This window comes from Leucoraja erinacea, chromosome 4 (genome assembly GCF_028641065.1).
Source record: "Leucoraja erinacea ecotype New England chromosome 4, Leri_hhj_1, whole genome shotgun sequence".
Taxonomy (NCBI): domain Eukaryota; kingdom Metazoa; phylum Chordata; class Chondrichthyes; order Rajiformes; family Rajidae; genus Leucoraja; species Leucoraja erinaceus.
In genome coordinates, this window is record NC_073380.1 from 99,803,717 (window position 1) to 99,818,079 (window position 14,363).

At 42.0% G+C, this 14,363-nt stretch overlaps 1 protein-coding gene across 1 annotated transcript in view; it reads right to left on the reverse strand.

Moving 5' to 3' along the window:
- Positions 1–1,535: 1,535 nt before the first annotated feature.
- Positions 1,536–14,363, reverse strand: part of LOC129696726 (sperm-associated antigen 1-like) — a 112,657-nt gene continuing 99,829 nt past the window's right edge. Inside the window, 5 exon segments of the mRNA XM_055634861.1 lie at positions 1,536–1,788; positions 7,040–7,294; positions 7,297–7,452; positions 11,016–11,192; positions 13,831–13,957. Of these exon segments, the coding sequence (XP_055490836.1) occupies positions 1,660–1,788; positions 7,040–7,294; positions 7,297–7,452; positions 11,016–11,192; positions 13,831–13,957 (844 nt within the window). The 3' untranslated portion in view covers positions 1,536–1,659.

The following is a 14,363-nucleotide window of genomic DNA, read 5'->3' on the forward strand; positions in this document are numbered from 1 at the left end:
ATTTTTCACACAAGAGAGTGGTGAATCTCTGGAACTCTCTGCCACAGAAGGTAGTTGAGGCCACAGTTCATTGGCTATATTTAAGAGGGAGTTAGATGTGGCCCTTGTGGCGAAAGGGATCAGGGGGTGTGGAGAGAAGGCAGGTACGGGATACTGAGTTGGATGATCAGCCATGATTATATTGAATGGCGGTGCAGGCTCGAAGGGCTGAATGGCCTACTCCTGCACCTATTGTCTATGTTTCTATGTTTCTCACTATTTTTTGGCTGTTTCAGCAGGCCAGCTGCTTGTCCAACAGTGTTACCCTGATGTGGAAAATAGATGCAGGAGTAGGCCCTTCGAGCCAGCACCGCCATTCAATATGATCATGGCTGATCATCCAAAATCAGTATCCTGTTCAGTTTTCCCCCCCATATCCCTCGAAAGCCCTAAGAGCTAAATTACAATTGGGTTGTAATGACTCAACTCTTCCTTCATTATGTTGCACCACTGGGAAATGACTAAACATCAGAACCAAATATTCTTGTATTCCACATCATGATGCACACGAAAGGTCACCCATTCCTTCTCTCCAGAGATGCTGCTTCTCCTGCTGAGTTACTCCAGCATTTTGTGTCCATTTTCAGTGCAAATCAGCATCTGCAGTTCCTTCCTACACATCATAGTATGGGAATTTTGGGGGGAAGCAGGGCTCTTAATTAGAAAGACGTAACAAGGAACTTCAGACGCTGGTTCATAACAAAAAGACAAAATGCTAGATTAATTCAGCCAGTCCATCGGCATTCTCTGGAGAATGAGGATAGGTGAAGCTTCTGGTTGGGACTTTTTGTGGTGCGGGTGTCAGGACCAAGAGATCCTGGAAGCCCTGGCAGGTCGAGTGCACACGGTGAAATTAGAAATACCATCTTGCAAATCATTTAAACAACAAATCCTTTGGAACAGAAGTATCAATACAGTTTATTCTTTTAGTGCATAAATATAAGAGGCTGAAGCAATATTTTGCAGCCTTTTGACTTTGTAGGAGATTGCATCACAGTGCATACATTTTTTATCATTAAACGGGCAACATCTTATAATATAGCTGCATATAAGTACAAACTTACTGCATTCTGCATTTAAAGTTGAAGGTTTCATCATAGATTGAGAAAGTACCCCTAATTAATATTCAATCATGAATATATTAGTATTCTTCACCAGGCAATCCACAAGCAAAAATCATTTTATTCTAATGACCAAAGGCAGTCTATTTAAATAAAGATAGTCGGAAATGTGTAAACTTCAGAATCTAACGTACCAAACATAAGAGGATTGATAGTGAGCAACAATTGTTCTTGTGCTGTCGATGGGAAAACAAAAGCGTATATTCAACTTGACGTATTGATAGGTCTTGCTGGTTTTTGAGAATTGAGGTCACAGCTTTGAGAATGATAGTTTCTCTTTTAGTAAACAATGACAGATTATCAAACAATTAATTCTATTAGATGGATGAAACATACCATGGATAGGGTGGGACAGTCAAAGATTTTTAGGTCACATTTTTAGTTTGAATTAACAATTAAGAATGTAGAAGTGAGTGGAAAAGTGTGCAGATTGCAAGCCACACAATTTCCGTAGGTCCAAGCCACCTGAGTTCCATATTAAATTGGCTCTTTGAAAATATTATATATCATATTTTCTTGCTAGATTCTTTACATCTTCAGAGGTGAACTCATTGCTCTTCATCTGTGACAGACTACTAAAGAGTTGTTGCTCCTGTTCCCTCCCTTTACCAACGATCACTGATGCAATCTGCACAAAAATAAAATATATTTCAATTATTTGTCGCAAATTAGTTTCAAGAAGGTTAAATACAAGCTATAATAACTTCTCTGTCATTTAATTTTATAAGTGCATTTGACAATGTGCATCATTTCAACATGTGTTTAGTGTATAGTTCACCTTCTTTTCATTAGCATGATATTTCATGCATTGGAAATATCCAGAAGTCTTCCTGAACCTCTAATGTTAGTCCTATTGTTTTGAAGATAGTGAGTCTAATACCTGTTTGATGAATTAGACGAGTAACTTAATCTTGCAAGTTGTCAACTCAAGACGGATTTTTTTGGGTTGAATCAGGCCACTGGGATAAATGGGAAATGCCATCAAATCATAAGGGAAACACTTAAGGTGAAGGAGAAATGACTCTTCAGACTCTACACCAAAACTGCGGGCAACCACTATTTTGACACTTAACCATATAACAATTACAGCACGGAAACAGACCATCTCGGCCCTACAAGTCCGCGCCGAACAACTTTTTTCCCTTAGTCCCACTTGCCTGCACTCATACCATAACCCTCCATTCCCTTCTCATCCATATGCCTATCCAATTTATTTTTAAATGATATCAACGAACCTGCCTCCACCACTTCCACTGGAAGCTCATTCCACACTGCTACCACTCTCTGAGTAAAGAAGTTCCTCCTCATGTTACCCCTAAACTTCTGTCCCTTAATTCTGAAGTCATGTCCTCTTGTTTGAATCTTCCCTATTCTCAAAGGGAAAAGCTGATCCACATCAACTCTGTCTATCCCTCTCATCATTTTAAAGACCTCTATCAAGTCCCCCCTTAACCTTCTGCGCTCCAGAGAATAAAAGACCTAACTTATTCAACCTTTCTCTGTAACTTAGTTGTTGAAACTCAGGCAACATTCTAGTAAATCTCCTCTGTACTCTCTCTATTTTATTGACATCCTTCCTATAATTGGGCGACCAAAATTGTACACCATACTCCAGAATTGGTCTCACCAATGCCTTGTACAATTTTAACGTTACATCCCAGCTGTATTACATTACATTACATCCCACTTCTTGAATAAGATTCAAAATTCAAGTGAGTTTATTGTCATGTGTCCCAGATAGGACAATGCAATTCTTGCTTTGCTTTAGCACAACAGAATATAGAAGGCATGAATACAGAACAGATCAGTGTGTCCATATACCATTGTATAAATATATACACACATCAATAAATAAAACAGATAAAGTGCAAATAAACAGATAACGGGCTATTAATGTTCAGAGTCTTCAGGCTCTTGTACCTTCTACCTGAAGGTAGCAGGGAGATGAGTGTGTGGCCAGGATGATGTGGGTCCTTGATGATGCTGCCAGCCTTTTTGAGGCAGCGACTGCAATAGATTCTCTCGATGGTAGGAAGGTTAGAGCCGATGATGGACTGGGCAGTGTTTGCCACTTTTTGTAGTCTTTTTCGCTCCTGGGCACTCAATCTGCCGAACCAAGCCACGATGCAACCGGTCAGCATGCTCTCTGGAACCATTGGAATAATCATTCCGATTACAGAGATTAACAGTGCCAGATGTCTGTTTTTGTACTTTGTGCTTGGAAGAAGGGTGCTCAGAGGGAGATGGGGGAAAAGATCAGAAACATCATGCTGTACTTGTTTTGCATCCTTCTGCTATATGCACTGGAAAGAGTGGGGGAGGGGAGGATCTAAAAAGTGTCAGGAGGAGTTAATATTTCATGGCTGGTTGATATACAGTGGTCACCCTTCTGAATTAATCCCATGTCCCGGCAATTGGTTATGGCCCTCTGCCGATTCAAGTGCTCTAAGCACTTGTTAAATCCTATCAGTGACCCAGCTTCCCCCAATCAGGCAGTTTGTTCCAAGTAGTTACACTCTGGGTGGAAAAAAGACCACCCTCAGATTCCCTCTAAATCTCTTAGCCCAAATCTATGTCCTTTTGTTTCATCGACCTCATATATAGGGGAACGTTTCCTGAATTTCCTCCTCAAAACCCTATCATTCATGAATTAATCCTCTCCCTTAGATGTTTTGCTAGTAACTTCATGCAACTGATGTTAGGCGCACACATGCATTATCAGGCTGTCTTGAAGAGGAAGACATATCGCTATGTTAAAATAAAATGTTTTCCCCCCCAATTTAAGATCTTTATTACTGGTTCATCCTTGTCCTTTTCCATAACCACTTTAAAATATATAGAATGTGTAGAATGGAACTGCTGATGCTGTTTTATACCAAAGATCTGAATTTGAGGAAATACATTCTTGCTATTGAGGGTGCAGCGTAGGTTCGCCAGGTTAATTCCCGGGATGGCAGGACTGCCACATGATGAAAGAATGGAGCGTCTGGGCTTGCATACACTGGAATTTAGAAGGATGAGAGAGGACCATAGAAACATATAAAATTATTAAGGGATTAGACACACTAGATGCAGGAAACATGTTCCCGATGTTGGGGGAGTCCAGAACCAGGGGCCACAGTTTATGAATAAGGGGTAGGCCATTTAGAACTGAGATGAGGAAAAAAAATTTTCACACAGAGAGTTGTGAATTTGTGGAATTCTCTGCCTCAGAAGGCAGTGGAGGCCAATTCACTGCATGCATTCAAAATAGTCAGATAGGGCTCTTAGGGCTAGTGGAATAAAGGGGTATGGGGAGAAGGCAGGAATGGGGTACTGATGTGGATGATCAGCCATGATCACATTGAATGGCAGTGCTGGCTCGAAGGGCCGAGTGATCTACTCCTGCACCTATTGTCTATGTATCTATGTATAAGATACACACAAGGTAACTCAGCAGGTCAGGCAGCATCCCTGGAGAAAAAGGATGGCTGACGGTTCGGGTCGGGACGTTTCTTCAGATTGAAAGGTGAGGGGACAGAACTGGAGATAGGAAAAGGCAAGAAGAAAGCAGGGCCAGTAACAAATGACAAAGGAAGGATGGAGCCCATGATGCCCATTGTCGGCTGGGGATGTGGTGGTGACAAAGTGTTACAAAGATACGGACAGTGGAACTACAGTAGTAGGACAACTAGTTGGGGAGAAGAGGGAATGCATGGGTACTTGAAAAAGTTATGGTCACTATCTCCAGAATGATCCTCCACAGACACTCCCTTTACTTGATCAGATACATACGCCAAAATAAAGTCCAGTAATGTTTCTTCTCACATTAGTTTATTTACACAATGCATAAAATGTACCAGCTCTTCTCAGCCTTTCCCAATCCTAGTTAATATGTGAGAAACTGAAATTCTCCATTACCAAAACCCTCATTTTATTGCATCTCTCTAATATGTGCCTATATACACATGTTCCTCCATCTCCCATTGACTATTGGGTGGGGGGCGACATCCTCTTTGATTCTGATCCCTATCTTTAAAAAAAAAATGTAGTTTAATGCCCCTGTCCCACTTAGGAAACCTGAACGGAAACCTCTGGAGACTTTGCGCCCCACCCAAGGTTTCCGTGCGGTTCCGGGAGGTTGCAGGTGGTTGCCGGAGGTTGCAGGTAGTGGAAGCAGGTAGGGAGACTGTCAAAAACCTCCGGGAACCGCACGGAAATCTTGGATGGGGCGCAAAGTCTCCAGAGGTTTCCGTTCAGGTTTCCTAAGTGGGACAGGGGCATTAGGAAACACGCCCTTTGGCCCACACTGACCATTAATCACCATAGACATAAAAAGCTGGAGTAACTCAGTGGCTCAGGCAGCATCTCTGGAGACAAGTAATAGGTGCCATTTCGGGTCGAGATCCTTCTTCAGGGTGTGAACCAGGGAAAGGGAAATGAGAGGGACAGATGGTGATGTAGAACATATGAATGAAAGACATGCAAAAAAGTAACAATGATCAAGTGTGCAGTGAACTCTTTTTAAAAATTATCAAAATTGAGAGGGTAGACATAGGGAATATAAAGTCACAAGTACATCCAGGACAGACTTCAGTAGAAATGTTGGTTTGAAGAGAGGGGTTAGAAAATGGAAACTGCTGCCACAATAAGTGGTTGAGGCTCAGATGCTTCAAGAGTGAGTCAGATAAATATATGAAGGAGAAAGGAATAAAAGGATATAAAAGGAGAGCGGTACAGAGCTTTAAGAGGGAGTTAGATGTGGCCCTTGTGGCTAAAGGGATCAGGGTGTATGGAGAGAAGGCAGGTACAGGATACTGAGTTGGATGATCAGCCATGATCATATTGAATGGCGGTGCAGGCTCGAATGGCCTACTCCTGAACCTATTTTCTATGTTTCTAAGAGCTGGGAGATTATTCTCGTTTCCAGTATTTCTATTTAAATGTTTATTTAGCATCTGTTTATACATTTTTAGTCATCCATGATGAACTAACTAATGTAATATTCCATCAATCGTCATGTCTGGAGAAAGGTCTCGACCCGAAACGTCACCCATTCCTTCCCTCCAGAGATGCTGTCTTGTCCCACTGAGTTACTCCAGCATTTTGACCTATCTTTGGTAATGATTATCAAATAGATCCTTTATAATCTTTGATGATTATCTGCTCCCATCGCTGTTTGTGGGAAACTACAACGTTCACACAGTTCCAACTGTAAACTAGTGAATGTAAATGTAATTGAATTAAAATAGATACATAGAAACATAGAAAGTAGGTGCAGGAGTAGGCCATTCGGCCCTTCGAGCCTGCACCGCCATTCAATATGATCATGGCTGATCATCCAACTCAGTATCCTGTACCTGCCTTCTCTCCATACCCCCTGATCCCTTTAGCCACAAGGGCCACATCTAACTCCCTCTTAAATATAGCCAATGAACTGGCCTCAACTACATTCTGCGGCAGAGAATTCCAGAGATTCACCACTCTCTGTGTGAAAAATGTTTTCCTCATCTCGGCCCTAAAAGATTTCCCCCTTATCCTTAAACTGTGACCCCTTGTTCTGGACTTCCCCAACATCGGGAATAAAGTACTTGAAGACATCTTTTGAAGACATTCTTTGAATTTTGTGACAATCCGAATACATGTGTCTTTTCAGACATATAATTCAAACTATATTTAAGAGGGTTAAATGTGGCCCCTGTGGCTAAAGGGATCAGGGGGTATGGAGAGAAGGCAGGTACAGGATACTGAGTTGGATGATCAGCCATGATCATATTGAATGGTGGTGCAGGCTAGAAGGGCCGAATGGCCTACTCCTGCACCTATTTTCTATGTTTCTATGTTAACACCAGTAAATTCTAAGCAATTTTTAAAATAACAATACTTTAAGCAACACATACCTGAAATCTTTCTGCTTTGCACAGGTGAACAAGATGCTGATACACAAGATTGGGATACTTTTCTAAAAGATGTTCCTTCAAAGCCTGAATAATCATAGTGAACACATCAGCTTCCAGTTTATTACTCATCATGGATGGTAAATCTTCTGGTTTTACATTTCTTAGCAACTCTGCACATCCAAAAAGATTGTTCTCAGCCTGTAAATCATTCAGTGCTTGCCAAAATTCAGATGCATTCGCAGGCTTGAAATTAACAATCCTTTTTTTGAAGGCGAATAAGAATTTTCAAAAGCTTCTTTTCTATGTGAAGTGCAGTCATTTATTACAGAATCCTCTTTCCCAACATTAAGATTCGGAATATTTTCACACTCAGTAGTTTTGACTTCATTCTCCTCTTCATCACTATCAGCGACCTTTTAAGAGATAAAAATGGAAAAAAAACTGAAAGATTACATATCAACAAAAACTGGAAGAAACTTAAAGATGCCAAAAATATTGTTTAAAGATAGATTATTGTATTTGAGAAAGGTGGACAAAATGACAGAGAATGAACCTACAAGCGGACTGCCTGATTAAGATTTGGACTTCTCATCATGCTTGTCTCACGATCTCAGTACTGCTTTCACTGTCTAAAATTTCTGCTATTGCAGGATTTTTATTGGAAGAAATTTAAACCTTTAATGCTGTGGGAGACATGGCAACAATGTATGATTGTTTTCTACTGTGCAAACTCGCTGGATTTTGAAAGGTCGAGTGCTTATATGTAGTGATAAGGTCAATAGGTAGATTTTAATACTGTCTAGATAGGAAAGCAATCACAGAAATGGCCTTTAAGAACTTTACATATAAAGGCAGTAACGTTATTACTCCCCACCTGCTACCTCTACCACGCATTCCAGCCCAGAGTACAGAGGGGAGAATTCTACGGATGTGGTATGTTATTGCTCAGTCCGTCTTAACCTAGCTGATCTCCCTGTGGCCCAGCACTTCAATTCCCCCTCCCATTCCCAATCTCACCTTTCTGTCCTGGGCCTCCTCCATTCTCAGAGTGAGGCTCAGCGCAAATTGGAGGAACAGCACCTCATATTTCACTTGGGTAGCTTACACGCCAACGGTATGAAGATTGACTTATACTTCTCTAACTTCAGGTAGCCCTTTCTCTCACTGTCCATTCCCCCGCCTTCCCAGTTCTCCCAGTTCACCCACTATACTGTCTCCACCTACATTCTTTCTTTGTTCTACCCCCTCCCCTGACATCAGTCTTAAAAAGGGTCTCAACCCGAAACGTCGCCAATTCCTTCTCTCCGTAGATGCTGCCTCACCCGCTGAGTTTCCCCAGCATTTTGTGTCTACCTTCGATTTTACCAGCATCTGCAGTTCTTTCTTAAACATTGCGCGTTAATGAATGAGGCATACTGACCACTACATATCAATGAGCTTTACCACTTTTACCCATGGAATGAAATACCACAGCAGGGCACTCTGGTATCAACAATAACTTAATATTGTTTCACAGAAGATCGACATTTACGGAAACATTATCAAATTTAAAGAAGAGAGTGAAGCTAGTCCTGGGAAGCGCTGAATTGATTGAAAAAGAATCAGAGGTGAGAATCCATAGATTAGAAAAAAATAAATTTGAAAAGCAGAACAACATAAATCAATGAAGAGTCATCCATCAGCTTGAAATATTCATTCTGTTTTTTTCTCGTCAAATATTTTATGACCTGCAGGGTATCCCCAGCATTTTGCTTTTTTTTCAGAATTCCAGCATCTGCAGTTTCATTTTATGTTTATAGTTTTAAGATGTGTCTATTTCGTTGAACCCATATGTTAAAAGTTAAGCTAAGAAAATAATTTGATATCCTGGGTTAAACACTCATCCATAAAAATGCATCAGGAAGGTCTGCATTGAGTTAAATAATTTTAGTCAAAGTATTCCAAGTGACTATTCTAATTATGGAAGTTTGAGCAGCTAGCCAAACTCACAATCCACAGTATAAGAATGCTTATTTGGCTGAGAATCCATTGACTTCTGAAAGTAGAAATGCACTCATCTAATGCCCACACTTTCTTGAAGACCCAAAATAAAGCAGAGATATTGGATTAACCCAAATGAGAAAATCTTTTGTTACTTTGATTAAACTTAATGCCCAGAAAAATATTTAAATTTAAATATTAATATGCCTGCTTTTTAAAATTGGCATTCCACTCGAATCTGGAACAAATAGCAGTGGCAAATATTTTAGCATTCCACAAAAAATAATAAACTTCCTTATTTCTACGTAATTGAAGCAAAATAGCAAAAAGTGAAAGTATTGATAAAAATGCACATTAAGTTAAATTTAAATTTATTTGGTAAACCTACAATTTTGCTTCTTATGTACAATTTTGATCGTTCATCTAAATATTAAGTCTCGTCTTGTTTGTCTGTCTGTCTGGAAGATCAGAACTACGCCAAAATGATATACAATAGCGCAAAAATGTTTGCAGAATCTTACTCTGCTTTTTCCCCGTGGTCGTTAGTATCAGGTTTCTTCACTTTTGATGTTATATTTCACGTTATTGATATTTAAAGTTTTTTAAAAAAGCTAACGTTGAAAATAATGACTGCCTGTGGGTGGAAGACTTTTCCAGCAGCTTCCAGTGATGATGTCACAATGGCATCTCAGTCATCCAATCACAATGGGATCTCAGTCACACGCTGCAGTGAACATTCCAAAACTGAAAATGACATCACAATGTGATCTCTGCTGCCAATACAGAGTCATGAGAGTTGACGGAGTGGGGGATGGGAGGAGAAGAAATGTTATTTAAACATTGTCTTTGGTGGGGGAGTGCGAAAGGGGAGAGGTGAGGGAGGGAGTGACTGAGGGTATGGAAAAGCAGAGGGAAGGAGAGGTGAAAGAGAGCCAATGCGATCAGCAGCACCAAGGGGAGTAAGGAGAGAGTGATATTTTTACCCCCTCCTCTCCACGTGGGAAGGATTGATTGGCTCCGGGAAGCGCCCACTGCCCCACCCACGTGGGAAGGATTGATTGTGTTGAGAGAACGGGTTGCGATTGGGGAACAGGTGAATGGTGGAAACGGATTTTGTTGGGGGTGTGGGTGGAGTGGGGTGTGTGGGTGGGGGGGGGGGGTGTGAGGGAGGGGGTGGGTGGGCGGGGGGGGTTGTGTGGGCAGGGGAGGGGATGTGTGGGCGGGGCTGGGGCTGGGGGGGGGGGGTTGTGGGGGGCGGGGAGGGGGTTGGTGGGCGGGGATGGGGCTGAGTGGGCAGCGGTGGGTGGGCGTGTGGGCGGGGGAGGGGGCTGAGTGGGCGGGGAGGGGTGTGTGGGCGGGGAGGGCGTGTGTTGGCGGGGAGGTTGTAGGGGAGGGGGTTGTGTGGGTAGGGGGGGGCGGGGGGGATTGTGGGTGAAGGGTGTGTGGGCAGGTGGGAGAGAGGTCGGAGAAAAGACAGGGATCGTGGGGGGAGAGGTGTGTATGGGCGAGGGGGTTATGGGGGGAGAGGGGTTTGTGGGCGAGGGAGGGGGGGAAGAGAGAGCTCGGAGAAAGAGCCATGGGGGAGAGGTGGGTATCATGGGGAAGGCGGGCAGGAACTAGCGAGGAGGATCACAGGAGGAGGGCTGGAGCTGGCAGTGTGATGCGGACTCACAGCGGGAGCTGGGTGCTGATCATTATCCTCCCCAGAGTGTCCACTTTCGTTTGGCGACATCTCACGTGCCGGGCCAGGCCTCAGATATTTGGAACAAATAGCCTCCACTTCCCCAATAGACCTTATTTGCAGCCGTCTAGGTCTTTCTTTTGATAGCTTTCTTATCTTCAAGTATATTTCATGTCTGCCTCTTGACTACATATGTTACGCAGTTCCTTCTAGTGATTTTATAGTAGATTGAATCCACTTAATGTAAAGTGTCATGTTTGGGTGAATTAAATGCATCCTTCCATTTTATCAGGTGATATCGAATGAAACATATACCTCCTGTATCTGTATATGTTTTCTCTGCTTTTCTTGATTGCAGGTCTTAGTGAGAGATCCGCTTCTGCCTATTTTTTCCAAAATTTCAGATACCTCCAGCAATTCTTTCTGTGCCTCAGTGACATGTGTATCAAGTTCCAGTACTTTATTGAGATCATCGATACTGGCTGTGTAGTTCTGGGGGGGGAAAAAAATCATTTTACAGAGTTGAAAGTGTCGTGATCTCATAATTGCAATTTAAACTACAATTTTGTTTTAGATTTGCCACAGGAATATCAAAAAGCTTTTATACAAATGATATTTAAATTTTGATTCCAGGAAACTAGTGTAAGTTAATCAATCTTTGGAAGAGTTGACTTTGAGATTTACAAAGACCTCCTAGGACTTTGTGTCGACCATGTTGCGAGTATGAGTCGAGGGCAAACACTTCTAAACTCGCCAATTAGGTTGCCGCAGTGGGACAGGCCCTTAATCTTCTGGAATTTTTTGAGGATGTAACTAGGAAAATGGGCAAGGGAGAGTCAGTGACGTAGTGTACCTGGATTTTCAGAAAGCATTTGATAAGATCACAACATAGGAGATTAGTGGACAAAATTAGGGCACATGGTATTGGGGGTAGAGTGCTGACTTGGATAGAAAATTAGTTGGCAGATAGGAAACAAAGAGTAGGGATTAACGGGTCACTTACAGAATGGCAGGCAGAGACTAGTGGGGTACCGCCAGGCTCGGTGCTGGGAACGCAGCTATATGCCATATACATCACTAATTTAGATGAAGGGATTCAAAGTAACATTAACAAATTTGCAGATGACTCAAAGCTGGGTGGCAGTGTGAACTGTGAGGAGGATGCTATGCGAATGCAGGGTGATTTGGACAGGTTGGGTGAGTGGGCAGGTGCAGTTTAATGTGGATAAATATGAGTTATCCACTTTGGTAGCAAAAACAGGAAGGCAGATTACATAGAAACATAGAAATTAGGTGCAGGAGTAGGCCATTCAGCCCTTCAAGCCTGCACCACCATTCAATATGATCATGGCTGATCATCCAACTCAGTATCCCGTACCTGCCTTCTCTCCATACCCCCTGATCCCTTTAGCTACAAGGGCCACATCTAACTCCCTCTTAAATATAGCCAATGAACTGGCCTCAACTACCTTCTGTGGCAGAGAATTCCAGAGATTCACCACTCTGTGTGAAAAATGTTTTTCTCATCTCGGTCCTAAAAGATTTCCCCCTTATCCTTAAACTGTGACCCCTTGTTCTGGATTACTATCTAAATGGTGTCAAGTTGGGAAGGCCTTTATAACAAGAGGTGAGACCACACCTGGAGTATTGTGTGCAGTGTTGGTCCCCTAATTTGAGGAAGGACATTCTTGCTATTGGGGAGTGCAGCATAGGTTCACAAGGTTAATTCTCAGGATGGCAGGACTGTGATATGGTGGGAGAATGGAGCGGCTGGGCTTGTATATTCTGGAGTATAGAAGGATGAGAGGGTATCTTATTGAAACATATAAGATTATTAAGGGTTTGGACACGATGGAGACAGGAAACATGTTCCCGATGTTGGGGGAGTCCAGAACCAGGGGCCACAGTTTAAGAATAAGGGATAAGCCATTTAGAACGGAGCCGAGGAAACACTTTTTCCTCACAGAGAGTGGTGAGTCTGTGGAATTCTCAGAGGGCGGTGGAGGCCGGTTCTCTGGATACTTTCAAGAGAGAGCTAGATAGGGCTCTTAAAGATAGTGGTGTCAGGGGATATGGGGAGAAGGCAGGAACGGGGTACTGACTTGGGATAATCAGCCATGATCACATTGAATGGCGGTGCTGGCTTGAAGGGCCGAATGGCCTCCTCCTGCACCTATTGTCTATTGTCTATTGAGCCCAGCTAATATCGGTAGATTTTCAGAGGATTCTGCTTAAACGGAATATCATATTAAATCATAGTCTCTGACCACCCTAGTGCAGAAAGAAAGAGGACTGAGCGGGGGAACTAGTATAAAGGATTGAATGGAACTCTGAGTGCTGAAAGTTAGTCACAGGGCTCATTTAAATGGGTGTGGAGCAAAAAAACATCTTCAGGCATGTCAGTACAAAAAGGAGGGCCTTAATGAGAACCAGACGCTAATCTGGTGAATTATGACCCAAATTGCTGAACAAAGTTTCCATACATTTTGTTATTTCCCCTAATCCAGGTCACAGGTTGTAGATTCTACTCTGGCACTGGGCTGTATGGAAAGTTCAACACAACAGCAATAGCTCTGGTGGGTTGGCAGGAAGTTGACTGGGAGATAGGTAAAACAGGTTAGGCAGGGTCTAAGATCACCTGCCGACCTTTTATAAAGATGCGGAATGACAATGTAATTAAATGTGCCCATAGTTACAAGAGTAACTATTATTAGACCACGGGAAAACATACCTGAACAATGTGCATTACTCAACAGTCACTGACTAAAGGGAGTCCAAATTCAATTATTTTGCCGCTGGTATTTATGTTTGAAACTGTGCTTCTTGTCTGCTGGCACCTCAAAAATCATTTTTTCCCCTTCAAATTCTGGCATGACGTGGTCCAAGTATGCAACGTCTGTTTCCATGAATGTGTCAACTTTAAACACGATATGGGCTTGGTGGGATGTTTTTTTATATCATATTGGCCCTGAATTAAGGAACATGGTTGTCTAATTCTGCCATAAATAATGTAACCAGTTGATGTAGATCATTGCTATAATCCATTTCTATCCAAAGACCTCTTTACTATTATTGTTTGTAGTGCATACAATTCCAGTATTGATTTGATGTCACTAATCCGCTGTCTTACTTTCAATCCTCTATAAGCCAGAGCCCTTCGATACAATGCTTTTATGCTCATGGGCTCCACCTGCAGAGCTGTGTTACAATCTGCTTCTGCCTCTTCATATTGATTAAGTTTCAAGAAACACAATGCTCTAGGAAAAGTAAAGAACAATAGATCAGTTTTGATTTGATTTGATACTTTTCTATGACATGCTTTGAAAGATTTTCAGAAATTCTCAGCTAATACAAATGTTATAAGCAACGAGTAAGAAAAATCAAGAGGATACATAAAGACTAGCCAGCACCTTCATCGTGAAATTAAAACTCTGTTTATTTTTCTTAGGCTGGCCTTTGAGATGGAGGATGGCTCACTTCCATTTCAGAATACAGGCAATGTTACCACCACAGGCCATCATCTCCAACTTTCTCTCTCATAATTAATAACATCTTTTTGACATTAACAAACTTTATAAATTTAAGCTGTTTGTTATTGACTAATTGTCCCAAATTTATCAAAATAAAAAAATTTCCTTCACTTTCTTGCCCAACTACTGTATT